Below are 20,147 nucleotides of genomic sequence, written 5' to 3'. Positions count from 1 at the left end.
CTATGAAGGGTGTTAAGAAATAAGAAGCCAAAAAAGCAAATGAAGAAAGAAGCTTAACTGGATTTGCTTATGCAAAGCTGCATTCCTTAAAAAAAGGTGCAAGTTAACTTTCTACTGGGACAGGAAAATATTGGTCGAAAAGCGCTTACAACTACCCAGCCCCGTAGCTCTTGGTTGCTGGCCCCAAGAGACGAAATTCATTAGGAAAAAACGGACGTGAGAAATGAGCGTCATCTGGAGGCTTGAGAGCCGAAAAATGAAAATAAATCTGCTACTTGATTGGGAAAAAAATATCAGACGCTTAATTTTGCCGTTTAGGAACCTCGCTGACTGCTGTCATTACCTGCTTCTAAATTATTGAAAAACGGAGTATGTGGAAACACCATCCTTAACAATCAACAGCCCCTTTACGCTGATGGCCACCACAAAGGCATTTAGTTAGTTTTTATGAGATGAGAGATCAAAGATGGTTTGGATTGCATTTTTCTGAATTTTTTGTAGAAAAATTACTGTAACAATTTGATATATATGAAGTAAAAGTTGATTGAAAAATGTGTTTACGGAAAACGTAACAATTAAAATTGCTGTCAAAACAAGATTAAGATTTCCAACCTTATCTCCAATCAATTATCACAATAAATGAATTCTCCAAATCCAACATTGACATTTGTAGTTTGGTGAGAGATGGTTTGGTCTCATTCGATTCTCAATGATATAATTGGATTAAATAGGTATAAATTGTTACTCCCTCCGTCCCACTTTAATAGTCTTGTTTTCCTTTTTCGTCTGTCCCAAATTGTAGTCCACTTTCCCATTAAGAAAGGTAGTAATCTTTCAAATTGTCTAAAATACCCTTATTAAATATCTTGTTATTAATACATTTTGTTATTAAATACTAACCCACTACATTGAATACATTGAACTTTTCCAATACTAACCCATTAGCTGTAACTGATATTAATTGGCACTCTTCGTGATTAGCATAAGGGTATTTTAGGAAATTATTAATCTAAATTTATGTTTCCAACCAAATTAATTACACTTTCTTAATCTGTGTGAAAAAAAAATCAAGACTAACAAAACGGGACGGAGGGAGTAACAAACATAAGACCATCCTTAACTCATGGTCCGCTTCAGACAATTAGTGGTCGGAATGTTACCTTTTTCCTTAAGTGCCCAAGTTCACGACTTCAGCCAGTAGTGCATTAGGCGTATTGTTTGGGTTTGGGCCAATTCCTGATTCTTTGCATAAGAAAAGTGTTGCTTTCAACGCAGACATATACTTTTGGAGTAACTTCTCGAAATCCGCCCACTTCTATCCCGGGGAAGGAATAAGAAAGAAAGGCAGTTATCTCCTTACCCCGTAGTTTGGCTGCATCCAACAAGTTTGTGTACTACATGTTCGTTGAATCGCCTCAATGGCGTTCAGCTCGTGCCTAAACTGCCATACCTGGACTCACTCCCAGAATCTGAACCAACCATTCCCCTTCCATCCATCTCCAGAGCCCACTAAATCCATTTCTTTCATATTTTCAGGACTCACTTCTCTCTCAGCCTCCAAGCCATCTTCTTTATCCTCTATATCTCAGCAGCAACTGTCGCCGGATTTCAGCTCAAAGCAACTCCCTGACACCCTTCGTCGTGAAGATGATGAAACATCAGCGCTTCGGCTCTTTGAGTGGGCTTTGGAGCAGCCTAATTTCGCACTCGCTTTGCCAGTATACGAGGAAATTCTTCGTAAGCTTGGGACTGTAGGGTCTTTCGGTAGAATGAGGCAAATTTTGGATGGCATGAAGAGCTCAAAAATTGAAATAACAGAAGGTCCTTTCCTTATTTTTATTGAAAGCTACGGGAAATTTGAGTTGTATGATGAGGCTATTGGCGTTCTTGACATGATGGAAAATGAATTTGGTGTGAAACCTGGCACGTTTAGCTACAATATCTTGCTGAATGTTCTCGTTGATGGCGCTAAGTTGAAACTAGTTGAAAATATCCACTCTAGGATGTTGACCAGAGGTGCAAATCCTGATGTTTCAACCTTCAATGTATTGATAAAGGCCCTCTGCAAAGCTCATCAAATTAGGCCGGCTATTCTGATGATGGAGGAGATGCCTCACCATGGTTTAGTACCGGATGAGAAGACTTATACGACAATAATGCAAGGTTTTATTGAGGAAGGCAATCTGGAGGGCGCATTGAGAGTAAAAGGGCAAATGGAGGCTGTTGGGTGCGCATCTAGCAATATAACAGTAAACGTTTTGACACATGGCTTTTGTAAAGAGGGAAAGATTGAGCAAGCTTTGGAGTTCATTCAAGAGATGGCGAGTGAGTGGTTTCATCCTGATCAATTTACATACAATACCTTAATCAATGGTTTGTGTAAAGCAGGGCAAGTGAAGCATTCTATAGAGGTGTTGGACTTGATGCTTCAAGAAGGATTTGATCCGGATGTATTTACATACAATAGTTTGATTTCAGGACTTTGTAAAATCGGTGAAGTTGAAGAGGCAAAGGAAGTTCTCAATCAGATGCTTTCAAGGGACTGCTCCCCTAACGCAGTAACATACAATACTATCATTAGCACCTTGTGTAAGGAGAACAGAGTGCAAGAAGCTACTAATCTTGCTCGTGCTCTTACAGAAAAGGGAATTTTTCCTGATGTTGGCACATTCAACTCACTGATACAAGGTCTCTGCTTGACTGGCAACTACCATAGTGCAAAAGAACTGTTTGAGGAGATGAAGGGCAAAGGGTGTCGACCAGATGAGTTCACATATAACATGTTGATTGACTGCCTTTGTAGCGGAGGGAAAATGAATGAAGCTTTCAACGTGCTAAAGGAGATGGAATTAAGTGGTTATGCGAGAAGTGCTATAACTTACAACACACTGATAGATGGTTTCTGCAAAAATAAGAAACTCGAAGAAGCGGAAGAGATTTTCGACGAAATGGAGCTTCAAGGTGTTTCAAGAAATTTGGTGACTTACAACACCCTTATTAATGGTCTTTGTAAGAGCAACAAGGTGGAGGAGGCTTATCAGCTCATGGACCATATGATAATGGAAGGTTTAAAACCAGACAAATTTACATACAATTCCCTTCTTTCACATTTCTGTAGAGGGGGAGATATCAAGAAAGCAACAGAAATTGTTCAAAGCATGACTTCAAATGGGTGTGGACCAGATATTGTCACCTATGGGACCTTAATTCAGGGCCTGTGTAAAGCAAATAGAGTTGAGGTTGCAAGCAAGCTCCTCAGAAGTATCCAGATGAAAGGGATGGTACCAGGCCCGCAGGCATATAATCCTGTAATTCAAGCACTGTTCAGAAGGAAGAGAACAGGAGAAGCCATGAGACTTTTTAGAGAAATGGAGGAAAATGGACATCCTCCTGATGCTATCTCATACAAGATCGTCTTCCGAGGGCTCTGCATGGGAGGAGGACCAATTGGAGAAGCTGTTGATTTTGCCATGGAGATGACTGAAAAGGGTTATATTCCAGAAGTTTCTTCATTCTACATGCTGGCTGAAGGCCTTTGTTCTTTAGCCATGGAGGATATCCTAATCAAGCTGGTTGAGAAGATTATGAGGATAGCAAACTTCTCAGAAAGTGAGAAGGCCATGATAACGGGTTTCCTCAAAATTCGCAAGTTCCAAGACGCTCTGGCCAGTCTTGGCAACATGCTGAATAAGCAAAAACCTAAGAAGAGTTACTGGTCAAGATGAAAGTGCCCGATTGATCTATGAGGATAGCAAACTTCTAGGAGGATATCCTAATCAAGCTGGTTGAGGGGATAGCAAACTTCTCAGAAAGTGAGAAGGACATGATAACGGGTTTCCTCAAAATTCGCAAGTTCCAAGACGCTCTGGCCTGTCTTGGCAATATGCTCTGAATAAGCAAAAACCCAGGAAGAGTTACCGGCCAAGATGAAAGTGATAATTCAGTTCCTTCAAACCCTTCCTGTTGTTGCCCATTTAACTCCATCAAGAATTCAAGTGTGGTAACACTAGTTCAAACTATATCATTTCAAGGTGGCTTAGTGACGCACCTGGGTCTTCAATGATCAGTACAGTGATGACATTTTGCTCTTGTTCTGACGTGAGAAAATTCGTATATGCGTTAACAATTTTCAGTACAACTTTCTCTTCTTGGCCATTTTACTATGATCTCAGATCGAAGGTCTTACTTTCAAATGAAAATCTAAGTAATAGCAGTATTTATTCAGGCGTTCTCACGCATGCCTGTGCAAGTTTTCTCATAACTACAAACACGGCTGTGCAGGTTTTTTAATTTTATGTAAGTGAAAACAGGCCTGTGCAGTTCAGAACACAAGTCACGTGCTGTAATTCAATCTATAGTATCTTAATCTGGCAATGGCTAAAAGTAAATAGCATATCTCGTGTCCTAGGCTTGTAGCTGCGGCAATTAGGAAACCATCGTGACCCAAAAATAAATAAATAAGAGCAAGAAGGACATGACAACATAAATTAAATATGCTTCCTGCTCTTATTATATTTTTTACCACGACACAGAAAACCTCTTTCTGCTTGGTGGATAATGCTCAGAGAAAAGCCTCCATTAGATAGGATGTTTATTAGTATATTATCCTATAAACCCACAATTCTGAATTTTGTGTCATCATATCATTAATAAATGTTTCTCCCAATTGCAAGCACTTTTAATCTTTTCTGTTGACAACTCCAGCAATTATAATCACTGAATAAACGACACGCAATATTTAGTATACTTAATAGCATGTATCTTTATTAACGCATTGAAGTCACCCATGTGATCTACGAAAAGTAAAAGCGTGTCACGTCAAGGAATATTAGGAATAAAATTTTGAAAAAATAAACTTACAAATTTTCAGCATTGTTTTTTTTTTTTTCAAAAAGGTAACTACCATATATGAAGAGAGAGTTTAGAGTTTTGGATTTGGTGTAAACTCTTTTTGTCACTTTTTAGATTTTCAATTTTACTCTCATAATTACTCACTTATACATACATATATATATATATATTATAAAAGTTGCACATTTATTTGTAGACACATTTTCATGCTTATTACTTGAGAGTAAATCTTATATATACTGATAGTGCATACACTATCACCGTTGGATCCATGACACATGTACAAAAATTGAATTTCAAATTTAAAATTTGCATAGTTGTTATTCATCCAATGCTGATAGTGTATACATTGTCAGTGTAGAAAATATTAATCCATTACTCAATATAAACAAGGTATAAATGTCAATATATGCTATTTTTATCAAGGAAAGAGTAACATTCATTGAAATTAAAATCAAATTGTTAATGTAATCCGAGGCAAAAATATAATTAGGGACATTATTGTTATATCTCAAAAGGGTAAAAGAAAAAAAAAAAGAAAGTCAATTTCCTAGTGAGCAATGGAAAAGGAAAATCAGAGTAAGAATACGAGAAAGGGTATTTTGGTAAAAAAAAAAAGCTTTCTAAATTGAAACAGATGAACCGGAATGCTCGACGGTCCAAACTTTACCAGTAGAGTAGTAGTAAGGGTCTAGGGAGTGGAAACAAAGGCTAATTACATTATCTATCGTCAGGTCGCTCTCTTGGTTCTTCTCAGGTTTTAGGGCAAGCAGAAAAGAGGCGCCCCCGCTGCAACCAGAAATCGAGGCCGATTAAGTGGAACACCGGGAACTCCAACGCCGCTACCAACGATTCCTTCCTTCCCTTACAACTTCCGTGGGCCGCAAGTGTCGACACCCAGCAGCCCGCGGCACGAATAGATCGACCACACAGACTTCTCCATTAAAGCCCTCTATCACAGGTATCCTCCACCATAATTCGGAAGAAAATCGGGGGACGGCAGCTAGAGATAGTTGTCCGGTAACCGCTGCGAGGGGTAAAATTTAATTGACTACAGGAAGAGGAGGAGAAGGAAACTGATAGATGTCAGATAGATATATGTACCTTAATAATTGGATTTTCTATGCGTACCATTGGGTATAATTAGAGTCACGTATATAGGGTTTAGAGTTGTTAGTGTTTCGGTTCTTTTACCATTTTGTCTTATCCTTCTTTTGTTGGTTATTTTTCCATTAACAACTTCTAGAAGTATTCCTATTTATATATGGTAAGAATTTTGTGGAGATAAGGTTACATCTGATCTTAACTCTGCTCTATCTTGTTTTTCAGCATCTTTGCTTTTGGTGATTTTTCTGTTGCATTCTGCCGTAGACCCTATGATTTTTTTTTTTTTAAATATTGAGTTTTGACTTTGGATCCAAGTTTTTGGGGATTTGCGTATGAAGTTTGTCTGATGGATTCATAAATTTGTTGGAATACCATTACCTATATCATAGTGCAACCAAATTATCATTGGGGCTCAATTGTCTTTATACCGTAAGTGTATGTTTTGAACAATGCTCTCCTGATGGTGTTTCTAAATTCTAAGCTACCCTTTTTATTGCTGCCACTGGGAATATTCTTGTGTAAAAAGACATTGGATATGAGCATACTAGATTCATGGCAAAATGAATAGCAAATGGTAAAACCAGAAAACTTTAATATTACAGTTTTTTATGTTGGTAAACCATTAGCGTCTTTAATGTGATAGCTTGACCTTAAGGGCATTAATCTTGTTTCTTACATAACTCCGTAAGGCGTGTGGTTTCTTCCCCCTTCACCCAGCTTTTTGTCCAGCTGACTTTCTTTCCTTTGTCACAAAATTCTGGCACAATCCATACTTCTTTGCAACAATATAAACTTTTTTGTTCTGCTTTGTCTGTTCTATCAGTTGTATGACAAGCAATTTTGGATCTTTTTGTTCCATCCTTGGTGAATATAGGTTGATCTGTGAAAATTCAGCTTTGCTTGCTTTGTTTTTCTTTAGCTAATTTTGGTGTATATATGTTGTGCAGTTATTATACCTCATTGACTAGATTTTCAGAAATGTCGACCTTTGCCAAACCTGAGAATGCTTTGAAGCGCGCTGAAGGTTAGTGCTAATACTTTCATGTTTTACATTCTCAAACCATTGGAATCCACCCATAATGATATCAAACTACACTTCTTCCACCTATAAGCCTACAGCCTTGGTGATATATATCTTCCTCATGTCTTTTTTTTCCTATTTGGCTGGCTCTTTTTGTTCATGTGGCTGAAAAATTTTAATTAGTTGTCTCCTTGTAATTATTGTAAGAGGTTTGCAAGATCTGTGTGCGCTTGCGTGCCTGTCTGTCTGTCGCTCTAGGTTCATAATTGATTTGACCTTATAATTTTATGCTCTGTGAGGTGGCAGATGAAGTGCTTGTTATAATACCCATTACATTATATTCATTGGAGGGTTAATTGTTGAATGATACTTTTCTTCTGAAGGTTTTGGTGCTCTGTCACATAATCTTTGGCTTACATATCCTAAAATTATGCTTTTCATCTTGATACGTGCATGATTTTTGTTGTCTTCTGATGCAGAGTTGATAACTGTTGGCCAAAAGCAAGAAGCACTGCAAGCTCTGCATGACCTTATTACCTCCAGGAGGTATAGAGCATGGCAAAAGACTCTCGAGAGAATCATGTTCAAGTATGTAGAGCTATGTGTTGACATGAGGAGAGGGAGGTTTGCCAAGGATGGTTTAATTCAGTACCGTATTGTATGTCAACAAGTCAACATTAATTCACTGGAGGAGGTGATAAAGCATTTTATGCATTTGGCCACTGAAAGAGCTGAACTTGCACGCAGTCAGGCGCAAGCTTTAGAAGAAGCTTTGGATGTTGAGGACCTCGAAGCTGATAAAAGACCTGAAGATCTTATGTTGAGTTATGTTAGTGGCGAGAAAGGAAAGGATAGATCTGATCGAGAACTTGTTACACCATGGTTTAAATTTTTGTGGGAGACATACAGAACTGTTTTGGAAATTCTACGAAACAACTCAAAATTGGAGGGACTCTATGCGGTACTGCTCTCTTGTTTTTGCTTAGGAAATTCTGTTATGCACAAGATTTCATGAACTTGTTATTCTACCATCTCATAATGACTTTAAGGTCCTAAAAACATCATATTTCAAAACTTTGTTGGCTTTACTAAAAATGTTCTTTTAGATATTATGTAAAACGAGATTTGTCATATCAATGTACACTTAAAGGCTTTTACGCTTGATTGTTATTTATATGGTTAATGCTGTGTACCTCTTGTTACTGTCGTTATCTGATTGTGAGTTTTTAAGTCAGGCATAATTATTGCTTCATTTTTGTTCCATCTAATACAGATTGATATATTTATTAAATGATATCAAGTATGATTTGGGACTTGAGATTCTCATTCTTATGCTTATTGTTAGAAGGAAATATGATTTGTTTTCTTGTCATTCATAGGATTTATTTTCTGTTTTTTTTTTCTTTTTTTTTTCTATGTAATTTTTTTTCACTTTAAATCATTATTGAGTATATTAGTGTATAACCTCCATGCAAGAAATAACTTCTGATTGGCTTCATAATTGTGTGTAGATGACAGCTCACCGTGCCTTCCAGTTTTGTAAGCAATACAAAAGAACAACTGAGTTCAGACGATTGTGTGAAATCATCAGGAATCATCTAGCAAATCTGAACAAGTACAGAGACCAAAGGGACCGGCCGGATCTCTCTGCTCCAGAAAGCTTACAGCTGTATCTGGACACCAGATTTGAGCAATTGAGAGTTGCTACTGAACTAGAACTTTGGCAGGTCTGACTTATCTTCTTCTTAGGACAATAAGTAGATGCATATATAATTAACCATATAATTAACCTGTATCAGCATAGTGATTATTGCCTTCCTTAATATTTCCTGTAGGAAGCTTTTCGGTCGATTGAGGATATACATGGATTGATGTGCTTGGTCAAGAAAACTCCAAAAGCATCTCTGATGGTGGTTTATTATGCCAAACTAACAGAAATATTTTGGATATCATCCAGTCACCTCTATCATGCTTATGCATGGCTTAAGCTTTTCTCCCTTCAGAAGAGCTTTAATAAGAACCTGAGCCAGAAGGATTTGCAATTGATAGCATCATCTGTTGTATTAGCTGCACTTTCAGTTCCTCCTTATGATCACTCACAGGGTGTGTCTCATTTGGAGCTTGAGAATGAGAAAGAAAGGAATTTGAAGGTTGCTAATCTTATTGGATTTGATGTTGAACCCAGATCTGAAGGCAAAGAAGTGGTAACAAAATGATGATTGCATTTCTTCCATTTAACTGTTGCCATTCACTTATCCCTTAACTGATGGTTTTTCTTTTTCCCCCCCAGCTATCTCGGGCTGGCCTTCTTGCAGAACTGGTAATTTGATTTCTGAGTTGGTTTTGTTGACTTCCATGTGTGTGTTATGCTAGAATGAACAACCAAGGTCATGTTGTAGTGTATTGATAATGCTTGCACTTGTTATCTTTATTATTTAAGAATCTAGATTGTCCTGCACAGGTATCAAAAGGAGTAATGTCATGTGTCACACAAGAAGTAAAAGATCTTTACCATCTACTAGAGCATGAGTTTATCCCATTGGATTTGGCTACAAAAGTACAGCCATTGTTAACCAAAATCTCGAAGCTTGGGGGTAAGCTTTCTTCAGCTTCTTCTGTTCCAGAAGTCCAACTGTCTCAATATGTTCCTGCTCTTGAAAAGCTTGCCACTTTGAGGTTGCTGCAACAGGTTGGATTTAATCATTCTTGTCTATTTATTTTATTTGATTTCTTTGATGTGTATTTTACCGTTGATTGTTCCGTGTTGGTTTCTTTCTCTCTCTGTTTTCAGGTATCTCAGGTGTATCAGACGATGAAGATTGAAACTTTATCTAAGATGATCTCTTTCTTTGATTTTGCTGTTGTTGAGAAGATATCTGTTGATGCTGTCAAACACAATTTTATTCCTATGAAAGTTGATCACATGAAGGGTGCTGTTTTCTTTGGTGAACAAGTGAGTTTCTTGGTTGCTTCAGATAATTGATCCTGCAATTACATGAACAGTGCAATTTATAGGACAATTCCACTGTGTAAAATGGGTTTACTCCATTAGTCAATTTTCGTAACTTGCAGAATGATAAAGATTAACATGATAAATGTAAGTAGATACCATTAGCACTAGCCTAATTTCTATTCTTTTGTGGTCAAGTATTTTATACATTCTAAAGCTTCATCAATATGTGCAATTTGTTTGCCTGAACTTTACAGTTGTGGTCGAAGTATTTGGGGAAATGCTTATTATGCACAATATATCTGTAATATGCTTCCCTTAAATATGTGAAAACCTGAATGGAGTGCTTTGACATTTATCTGCCTTTGAGAATTGAATGGGAAAGGCAAAGTTTGTTGCTTCCATTCAATTAACTTTGAATAAACTTGATTTATTATGACCCGTATGCTTCTGCCAGCTAACAAGGATGCAACAATTAGAATCTTGCCTTGTATGGGTTCAAAAAATGCTTGTACAGGAAAATCTTGGTCTAGTATGACTTGTTACTTGGCCTTTTGTTTTTTCTTAAACTTGCCACATATTTTTTATTATGTTGGAGGTTATAGTGGAGTAACAGTAATGTTTCCTTTCAGACTTTAGAATCTGATGGCCTTCGGGATCACTTAGCCCTCTTTGCTGAATCACTGAGCAAAGCAAGGGTCATGATTTATCCTCCTGCGAAGAAGGCACGGAAACTAGGGGAAACGCTCTCAGGTTTATCAGAGATTGTGGAAAAGGAACACAAAAGACTTCTTGCACGTAAGTCGATAATTGAGAAACGCAAAGAAGAACAAGAACGTCAACTCTTGGAGATGGTAAGTTCCTAACCCTCTGTGTATAAGATGACATTTTTTTCCTGACCATTGTGGACTGTGAAACATTTTCTTGTCAAACATAAATTTAGGAGAGGGAGGAGGAATCAAAGAGGTTGAAATTGCAAAAGATTACTGAAGAGGCAGAACAGAAAAGGCTTGCTACTGAGTATGAGCAAAGGAAGAATCAGAGGATCCTCAAGGAAATAGAGGAGAGGGAGCTAGAAGAGGCCCAAGCTTTGCTGCAAGAAGCTGAAAAACGCAGCAAGAAGAAGGGGAAGAAACCAGTTCTCGAGGGAGTAAGTATCAAAAATTATAATCTTAATTTCCCTTACAGTAGGCACTTTTTACTGACCTTTCTATGGATCCAGGAAAAGATTACCAAGCAAACCTTGATGGAAATGGCCCTGACTGAACAACTGAGGGAGAGACAAGAGATGGAGAAAAAGTTACAGAGGCTTGCTAAAACAATGGACTATTTGGAGAGAGCCAAAAGGGAAGAGGCAGCACCCCTGGTTGAAGCTACGTTTCAACAAAGATTAGTAGAAGAGGCTGCTGTTCATGAGCGTGAGGAACAGGTGTGGACTAATTATTTCTGCGTTTCCTTAATTTTGCTCTGGAATGCCAATCTAAACCGGGAGAAACAAGCTATTTCCACTGTTTCCCTTTATATACTTGTATCAACCTGGATATTCATAGAATTTGTTATTTCTCTTACTTGGAATTTACCTATTTGGTTATTTGAATGACTGCTCTGTTCAATGGCTTCGTACAGCAAGAGATTGAGCTCAGCAGACAACGGCATGCAGGAGATCTTGAGGAAAAAAGGAGGCTTGGACGCATGTTGGAAAACAAGGTGATTGTTTATTGTGTTGGAAAAAGTTTTGAAATTAGATGAAAAATCATTAATAGCTGAGTTGCAAAACTGCGTAGAGGTGTGTGCGCTAAAGGTCAGTTTCAGGTAAGGTTGGGCCAACCTGAATAAATCTGGATGGGACAAGTTGGGTGTGTTTGCAAGTATTGAACCATGTCTTTTGTTGAGTGAGACTCTCTTTGGTGTGCCCTGAGTGTAGTTTAGCTTTTCCCCTGTACATGCCTATTGTTGAAAAAAAAAGTATTGAACCATGTCTTTTGTTGGGTTAATTAGCTCTGTGACTTGCCAGTGCCTAGTGTGGCTTTTTCAAAGAACTCAAGCTTTCCATTAATACTTAAATGCTGTGTTTTAATTTTGTTCAGTTGTGTCATTGGTAGTGGTAATAGTTTGAATTGACATTTTCCTGCCTAAGCATCTTAAGTTGTTTTGTCCTGGAGTATTTGGTGCGTGAAACTGAGTACACAATGTCAATTGATGCTTGCAGAAACTATTTCACGACAGAGTTGTTAGTCGCAGGGAAGATGAATTCAACAGGTTAAGGAAGGAGAGTCAAGATCGAATCAACCAAATCATCCAGACACGGAAACAGGAGAGGGAGATTCAGAGAAAGATGATATATTATCTGAGAGCTGAGGAGGAGAGATTAAGAAGACTGCGTGAAGAGGAGGAAGCGCGGCAGCGTGAAGGTAACTTGTTCTGACATTTTTTTTTTGATTTACTTAAGTTTACTTATTGGGGCCTGGAAGAGAGAAAGGGGGGGGGGAGGAGGTGTTGTGATGGAGGAGGAAACTTCTGGTCCAATCTTGGAATAATTACTTGTCTGGCTCTAGTTTCTGTGCCCTCTTTTGCAGTGAACTAGAAGACAGTAACAAATGGAGACACACTTCTGCAATGTAAACATATTGTCTAATACAATTTTTCCTGCTTCTTAGTTTCCTGAAGTTTTAAAATGGAGGCAACTTTATGTGTCCTAGCCCCAATCTTTTTTGTGGTCATTGTAGGATGCAAATTCAAGTCAAATTCTTGCTTTGCTGTTGCAGAGGCAATTCCAATTAGAGCAGACATGTTGAAACTAATTGCCTACTGCTTTCTATGGCTCTAGTTTTGTTTTTCGCATGCAACTGCAAATATGTTCTTGCTTCTCTTTCACCTGAGTTCCATCATCAAGTGTTATCTATATTTTGCTTGTTTTATCAATTGTGAACAGTTTGATCCAAATAGCAACCCTGGATTGTCAAAATTAGTGTCTTAAATGTTTCAAGATCGTTGCACTATTGCTGATGTTTGTCTATTGTTAATTGGCAAAATTTTCAGAAGCGGAGAGACGAAGGAAAGAGGAAGCTGAACGAAAGGCTAAGTTGGATGAGATTGCTGAAATTCAGAGGCAACGAGAACGTGAGCTGGAGGAAAAAGCAAAGAAGATGAGAGAAGAGGCTTTGGGAAAACCATCTTCTGTGGCTCCTAGGCCTGCTGATCCACCTGCTGTTGCGCGCCCAACAGACCCAGTGCCAACTGTCCCAGCTGTTGCTGCACAAAATACTGGAAAATATGTGCCCAGATTCAAAAGGCAGCAATCTGAGGCTGCTGGGCAAGCCCCACCTCCTGAAACTGGTGGAAGCAGGCTGGATGATCGAGCATCACTGCCTGGTGATCGGTGGCGTGATGATCGTAGGCCATCCTATGGTGGGGGCGCTTCAAGGCCTACTTGGTCATTGAATAGGAATCGTGAACGTTAATTCTGCAGCATATTGGCTTCAAGGATTTTTTGCCCGTGATTTGCCTATTTGAGCTTTATTTAAGAGACATTTGCCAAGTCATTTTTGGATTTTATTGTATGGTTAAGTTCTGGGAGCGGGTGTGTTTCGAGTAAATTTACATCTTGAGCAGCAGAAGCCATTTTGGGGATTTTCAAGAGACGACATAATTTATTTTTCCCCTCATGCCCAAGAACCCTAGGACGTTGCCGCTTCCATTTCATTTGTGCACTGTTTCTTACTGTTATTACAGCTATATGGTTTTGTATCAAAATGTTTGCGTTTTTCCTTGCCTGCTTGAAGCTGTAAACGTGAAATTTTATCAGCTTTGTGAATATTGTGACTTATTATGGTTGTTGCTTTGGTTCTTGGGTTTAGGAATTTTGCCTATTCATGTGGTTTTTTTTTTTTTTTTGCGGATTTAGTAGGTATAATTAAATCAAATGAAAATAGCTGGTAAACTGGGAATGCTAGAGCATGGAGTGTTTTAGGGATCATGCCAGTTCCTCCGCATCTGTGGGAGATCATGACTGCAGCTATTATTTATTAGGTGTATTTTAGGGATCATGACTGCAGCCAATTTTACTTGTATTATGTTAGGATCAATTTCTAAAACGAAGTCGTTTAGCTCAATAATGATTGATCAATTGTAAAACGATGCAGTTTTGTTTAGCAGAGTTGGTTGGAAACGGTTAACGCAAAGTGGCTATAGAGGGAAAAATCCGATTGGCTGTAATCCGTCTGATGAATGACAGAATTGATTCTCTTGTCTCTCTCTTTCTGATCTGCTGAATCTTCCCTGAATTTACTCTACTAATTCTAGTTCCTGACATATCGTTGGAAAAGCTTGCAAAAGCAACAACATATCATGGGACACCGTCTGACTTCACCGAGTTTATTCGCATCAGCAGGTTATGTTGGGTGGACCATGAAGGCAACCTTGATTGATTAAAAGATGTACTAAGAAAGCAGTTGGCGTTCAAGATCCTCCCCGCGACCGAAGCATTGTAAAAAGAAAGAAAGACCCTCTGATTAAAGAGATGTAACCAAGAAACAACTACCATTAGAGTAGTTGTCATCACAAAAGATTTAAAGTCTTTGTGTGGTGGGATTTTTTTTTTTTTTTTTATCGAATACGATAGATTTATACTATTTTATATTATGAGGAGAATAGACGTGAAGAGATGGATAATTCAGAAAGGATTAAATTACTATTGATTATTGAATCACACGGATACATTACATACTCGTATGAATTTTTTAAACAAATTCACGTATTGTGACAATTAATGAGAGGAAAAGTTTGAACCTTGACCTTCACTGAGAAATCAACGGTTTAAATCTTATCTCTCCATATGGGTTTAAGTGCGTCGCTATTAGTTTTATCAAATGATTCATTAATCTCTAACTTGGTGGTGCGTCACTGTTATGATACCCGGTGTGTGGTTACGCCTGCTATTTTTTGTCGAATGCATCCTAGCGCTTTCACAGGAACAAAAGAGCTCCAATTTGAGAAATATTACTACTTAACAAGTACAGCAACTCCTCCTAGAGGCCACGAAGACAGTCAACCACCAGAAATCCAAGCAAGCAAGGACGGGGGGGGCAGCGTATCTACAATAGCACTCTCTGAGTAGATAAATGGAAAGAAAGCATTTCCCCTGAGGTTACTTATTATTGTCCTTGTCGAGTTGTCCTCTTAATTCGACAAGAAGAAATCAGCTAGGACTAGCTACAAGGCTGAATTTGACTATAAAATATTTCTGGCAGCATTACAACTAGTATTATAGTGCAGAATTACTTGTATATCGTACCATAGATAGAGCTAGAAGATGCAGTTGAGATTATGACCCATTGATGATTACCCCTTCGGCCGCCTAAACTCCTTTGGCTGTTTCAAATTGCAGATCCTTCCGTGGCCTCAATCCAATCCCTTTTGTCATGTCGCCTTCTTCCTATTAGCTCCGCCGGCACTATATGTTTTTATATGCAAGAAATTTTGCCCCTTTGTCATTATAATTGTTTTTATATTCACGATACACATAGATCACCTGGTTTGTACTTTAGAACACGGACATCACGTGTTTATAAGCCAAAGAAGACTGATTGTTTTGTGTGAATTTTGGTTGATTTGACCTTGATTTAAATTGGGTTTGGGTTTTTTGTTGGTCTCTGTCAAGAAGCTTAATGGCCATGGATGAGGAGACACCACTGGTGGTTGATCATGTCAACTCATCAACTCAAAAGAACCACACCATCGTCAATTACAAAAGAGATGTTCATATCCTCAGCTGGGCCTTCCTGTTGATCTTTTTGGCTTATGGAGCTGCTCAGAATTTGGAGAGCACCATTAATACTGTCTGTACTAGTTTAACTTCTAATTTTATTTTCAACGAAACCCATTTCATCTTTTTATTTCTCTTGAGCTTTATCATACAGATTTGAAGGGTGAATTTTGATTTAATCTTTTGTTGTTTGCTGAAAAAGGAGGGAGATTTGGGGACCATTTCACTGGGGATATTGTACTTGTCATTTACATTCTTTTCGGTGATTGCTTCTGTGGTCGTTGGGAACCTTGGTTCCAAGAACACTCTGATTCTTGGTACCACTGGCTATTGGTTGTTCATAGCTGCCAATTTGAAGCCTACCTGGTAACTACTGTATTAGCCTAAACCATTTTCCCGTTTCTTTTCTTGCATTGTGTGACTTAATTTTATGCTGTAAGCTTCATAAAATTACAAGTAGTTATGATCATGAATAAAATCCGTCCCCCCATCCACCCCACTTTGATTAAAAATAAAAATAATAATAATAAAGGAAAGGACATCGCATTACCTTGATTGACTATTGTTTTGTAGGTATACTATGGTGCCAGCTTCATTGTACCTTGGATTTACTGCTTCAATAATATGGGTTGCACAGGTGCAATTTCAGATTTATTATGACTCCGAATGTTGATCCGTTGCTCTTCATGAAAAAATACGTACCTTGTTCATTTTTTGCTTTACTAGGGAACATACCTTACATCAACTGCACGCGGTCACGCATTGGATAATGACTTGCCTGAAGGAACTGTTATTGGTAAATTCAATGGCGAATTTTGGGGGATGTTTGCTAGCCATCAGGTAACGTTGTTGGAGTTCCTAAACTCAAATCTCTATCAGTTTTTTGAGTTTTGAGTTTGTGTAACATAAAGTCACTTTGCATGTGAAACTTACAGTTTGTTGGGAATCTCATCACTCTTGCTTTGTTGAGAGGCGGAAAGGTACGCGAATAAGTTGTTTTGTAGGCCATGTTACTGTTACAAGTCCTTTTTCATTTCATTAGCTTATTGCTATACCATTTCTTCATTAATCTTAAGATTGTTTCCAATTGAAGCTTTGGTCAGAGAGCATTTGCATGGATGTTTAGAAAATTATAATATGCTGTTTCCTTGATTTCAAATGGATGTTACGTGCTTACTGGCAGGAGATGATGTGCCAAACCGTCAGTTGTTTGTCAAATGACTGGTTTGGGTTTTTCACGTTTTCAGTGCATTCAGAATAAGTGTTCATGATCTGTTATTTTTACTGCAGGGAGGGAGTACCACTAGCACAACTTCACTGTTCATTGTATTTCTGTGTATCATGACCATAGGTACCATCCTTATGTGCTTCTTAAGTAACAGAAGTGCCACAGAGAAAGAGGAGGAACAAGACTCTTCGGTTAGTTTCTGTTATTCAGTGGTGTCCTTGTTTAAGGCTGTCCTGGCTCTTTTACTTGACATAAGAATTCTCTTAGTCATCCCTCTCATCGCGTACTCAGGCTTTCAACAATCATTTGTGTGGTAAATGAATAACCCGATTATGCTGCTGTAATCCTTCCATTTCCATTCAGTTTTTCTTGGATGGAACTTATTATTTCTCTTTCTATTACTCCTGTTGAGCTCAGAAATACTTCTATTTCAGGGCTGCATTCACAAAGCATGTGGTTCAACCTACATTGGGTGAGCGCGGTGTTGGTGGTGTGATGGCAGTCTATGGAGTCTTTGATGCAGTTGTGAGTATGCAGATGCCGATATAACAAGGCTCAAATTTGATGTTATGATCTGTAGATGTTATTTTCTACTCGTCATGCTTTAGTTGAGCACCAAACTAATTCTCTGCCATAAAAATCAGTCATTTGGAGGAGTTTCTACAACTACGTTACTGCTTAGCATGCTTTGTGGCTTCAATGAGATATACAATTCCAATGCCTTTCTTATTTCTAATTATGCTAGACATGTGCCTAAAAGTTATGTTTACTGTAGCATATAATAATTTTGATGTTTTTAGCTTAATACATGCTATAGTTTCTTAATGCTCTCTAATAAGAGTGGTTGAAATCTTTTTCAGTGTTCGCTTGCTGCTGGTCAACTTACATCTGGTCTTTCGACAATTACCGTAATAGTTCTTAGTGGGGCTTTCATTCAGACTATTGCATTCCTGTTGCTTTTTGTGCACTATAGGTCTGCTCCTGCTATTGCTGCTATTGCACCTTGTTCTTTTGCGGAAGCTGATGTTCTGTGCTCATGTAATTGATTCTCTCGATCTTATAATTGCTTTTTGGTCTCTGATGTAGCATGCTTCATGGAGTAGTTGGCCTTTTATATCCTTTCCTGATAGCTGCCTTGTTGGGTGTTGGTGATGGAGTTCTTAATACACAGCTCAGTGCATTTCTTGGGATTATTTTCAAGCATAATCTGGTAATGATTTTCTTCATCTGATGCTAAGCTGGCAATTTTCATGGTCTTATCATATGATGAAGACAATTCTTTTTAGATATTTACGAATTAGCGCATACCTAGTCTGTGATAAGATGGTGACTTTCCATTTGCCACTGAGTATGAGCTTGTAAAACTTATTCACTTGATCAGAGTGTTTTGCAACCCAAATTTTTCTGGATTTTTCCAAGAATTAGAGCTGACTCTTCCATTCTCGTTCAAATGTGAAGTCTTTAGTATTTTTCTGCTAGGAAGTATTCAATCTGTAGTAGAACAACTTGGTTACACTTCTGGGATTCAACACCGGGAAGCATACATACTGAGAGCAGTAAGGATAAAAGCCAGATGGAGTGCAGTTTACATGGGTTAGCAATAAACTTAAAGTAGACTAGTGCTAAAGGCACACGCGATGTGTGTGCAACTTAAAATGCATGAACGTTTTCTGCAAATTATTGATTGTAATTTTGGTAGTTGCAATGTTTGGAGGCAATTATGTTGTTAACATTTGTTTAGATGGTTAAGGTTAACAAATGGTTACGGGTGATTATCTTGACAACATTTGTTTAGGTAGTTAAGTATTGAGTAATTTTTATAAGGGTGAAAGTGGAAGTTATATAAAGTGATAACAATTGTTTACCCCAAACCTCCGTCTCTCCCTTAACATATAGTATAGATATAGATATACTTGTCACAATAGTAACCCTTTGGCCTTCCATAGGGAACCCCTCACTCCTCACCCCCACCCCCCCTTTTCTCCCAAAAAAAAAAAAGGATAGCAAAAGAGTCATGATTGAGTTCTCTCCTTGGCGTAGCTACTTTTGATTGAGTTACAAAAGGTTATCAAATTGGCTTTGGCCCAATCAAGTCTTAGCTCTGTCGTTTCATTTTTCTTAATCTAAAATGATTTGGATTGTTCTGGAATATTCTCGATCATTTTTGTCTTTTTGAACTTTGAATGCTGGATTAGTCAGAAACGGTCTTCATGTCTTGGTTCATGAATCTTTTCTTCTAAGATGTCAGAGCATTCTCATTGGCTTGATAGTTGCCAGCACTCTGCTGAACTGCTCGTGTGCTGAATTTCTTATGGTGCAGCAAATATCTAATGTCTTGCTCTTGTGCAGGAAGGGGCATTTGCACAGCTTAAGTTCTGGCAGAGTCTATCAATTGCAATTCTGTTTTTCATGAGCCCCCACATTGCACTCCACATAATTGTAGTAATCATACTTGTCATACTCTGCTTCTCGGTGGCTGCGTTTCTCTTCCTTATACTCAAGGTAGAAAGAGCTTTTTCCTTCCGCACTGCTGCTTAATTTTTTAAGAAGATGGTTGCGGGCTTGTTGCTGAGGATATCATGTATCAGCCCCTTTTGAAGTTCATCTTCCATCTCTTGGAAAAGTTGCAGAGAGTTGTAGTAGGATATGCTTGCTTCTCGGAGTACTTCAGGATGTGGTTCTACTGTCTGCCAATCGGGTTGATTTCAATCAAGTGAAAAACAGGCGTTTGGGGGGGCGATACTGGTTAGGAGGATTCCTAAGTCATGACTGTCTGCAAGATAAAATTGGTGTTCTTCTTCTATGTTTGTATCTGTAAACTGAATTTGAAAGACCTCAGAGCGAGGGAGCAGGGGTTGTGTGAGTGGTTGTTTGCTGTAATCTCTCTCTCTCTCTCCCTCGGTCTCGCTCTTTTCTTTTAACTTCGACTATCCATTTTGGTAGTGAAAAGAAATGTATTGTGGTTCATTTTATGACATGGGATTTCATTTGTTAGAATTCTGGAAAAACAGTCAGTTTCCATCTTTGCAGACAATCTGTTGAGGAAAGCTCAGTGGTGGTAAAAAATTATGAAGCGTTTTTAACAAGAGTGATTAAAAAGGGTAAAACAGAGAGGAAAGGAAACATGAACGCAAAGAGAAAAAGATGTGCCAAAAAAAAAGGAAAAGATGTCGTAGACATATACCTGATTATTATCTGGGTAATCAAGTGAGCAGGATTTGAAAAC

The 20,147-nt window shown here is 38.3% G+C and overlaps 3 protein-coding genes across 4 annotated transcripts; all 3 read left to right on the top strand.

Moving 5' to 3' along the window:
- The first annotated feature begins 1,136 nt into the window (after positions 1-1,136).
- LOC113697067 (uncharacterized) lies at positions 1,137-4,155 on the top strand. Its single transcript, XM_027216508.2, has one exon. The coding sequence runs from the start codon at positions 1,419-1,421 to the stop codon at positions 3,723-3,725; it is 2,307 nt and encodes a 768-aa protein (XP_027072309.1). The 5' UTR covers positions 1,137-1,418; the 3' UTR covers positions 3,726-4,155.
- Positions 4,156-5,507: 1,352 nt separating this feature from the next.
- On the top strand, positions 5,508-13,755 carry LOC113694798 (eukaryotic translation initiation factor 3 subunit A-like). The gene is made up of 14 exons (XM_027213673.2): positions 5,508-5,812; positions 6,906-6,982; positions 7,459-7,940; positions 8,491-8,706; positions 8,815-9,183; positions 9,270-9,299; positions 9,441-9,668; positions 9,771-9,932; positions 10,562-10,783; positions 10,873-11,079; positions 11,152-11,358; positions 11,556-11,636; positions 12,139-12,340; positions 12,969-13,755. Exons 2-14 carry the CDS (start codon positions 6,937-6,939, stop codon positions 13,388-13,390), a joined length of 2,874 nt encoding a protein of 957 aa, XP_027069474.2. The 5' UTR covers positions 5,508-5,812; positions 6,906-6,936; the 3' UTR covers positions 13,391-13,755.
- Positions 13,756-14,995: 1,240 nt separating this feature from the next.
- LOC113695844 (UNC93-like protein 3) lies at positions 14,996-19,918 on the top strand. 2 transcript variants are annotated; one of them, XM_072054313.1, is made up of 11 exons: positions 14,996-15,397; positions 15,592-15,766; positions 15,896-16,059; positions 16,267-16,330; positions 16,420-16,533; positions 16,629-16,673; positions 16,984-17,234; positions 17,356-17,446; positions 17,782-17,894; positions 18,008-18,131; positions 19,271-19,918. In XM_072054313.1, the coding sequence occupies exons 2-11, from the start codon at positions 15,596-15,598 to the stop codon at positions 19,457-19,459; spliced, it is 1,326 nt and encodes a 441-aa protein (XP_071910414.1). In that variant the 5' UTR covers positions 14,996-15,397; positions 15,592-15,595; the 3' UTR covers positions 19,460-19,918. The 2 variants fall into 2 exon arrangements, with proteins under 2 accessions (XP_071910414.1, XP_071910415.1); XM_072054314.1 differs by having other exon boundaries at positions 15,025-15,074.
- Positions 19,919-20,147: the final 229 nt, after the last annotated feature.

The sequence above is a fragment of the Coffea arabica genome, chromosome 6e, assembly GCF_036785885.1.
Source record: "Coffea arabica cultivar ET-39 chromosome 6e, Coffea Arabica ET-39 HiFi, whole genome shotgun sequence".
Lineage (NCBI taxonomy): Eukaryota > Viridiplantae > Streptophyta > Magnoliopsida > Gentianales > Rubiaceae > Coffea > Coffea arabica.
Note: the sequence above shows the minus strand (reverse complement) of the source record. Positions and strands in the feature narration are given on the sequence as shown.

What these genes read in the sequence shown, in the direction of transcription:
- LOC113697067 (XM_027216508.2), top strand. Translation starts at nt 1,419, where the DNA reads ATGGCGTTCAGCTCGTGCCTAAACTGCCATACCTGGACTCACTCCCAG.
- LOC113694798 (XM_027213673.2), top strand. Translation starts at nt 6,937, where the DNA reads ATGTCGACCTTTGCCAAACCTGAGAATGCTTTGAAGCGCGCTGAAG. An exon ending in TTCATGAGCGTGAGGAACAG is followed by an intron (nt 11,359 to 11,555) that starts GTGTGGACTAAT and finishes GGCTTCGTACAG; the next exon opens with CAAGAGATTGAGCTCAGCAG. An exon ending in GACGCATGTTGGAAAACAAG is followed by an intron (nt 11,637 to 12,138) that starts GTGATTGTTTAT and finishes TGATGCTTGCAG; the next exon opens with AAACTATTTCACGACAGAGT.
- LOC113695844 (XM_072054313.1), top strand. Translation starts at nt 15,596, where the DNA reads ATGGCCATGGATGAGGAGACACCACTGGTGGTTGATCATGTCAACTCA. An exon ending in TGGAGAGCACCATTAATACT is followed by an intron (nt 15,767 to 15,895) that starts GTCTGTACTAGT and finishes TTGCTGAAAAAG; the next exon opens with GAGGGAGATTTGGGGACCAT. An exon ending in CAATAATATGGGTTGCACAG is followed by an intron (nt 16,331 to 16,419) that starts GTGCAATTTCAG and finishes TTGCTTTACTAG; the next exon opens with GGAACATACCTTACATCAAC.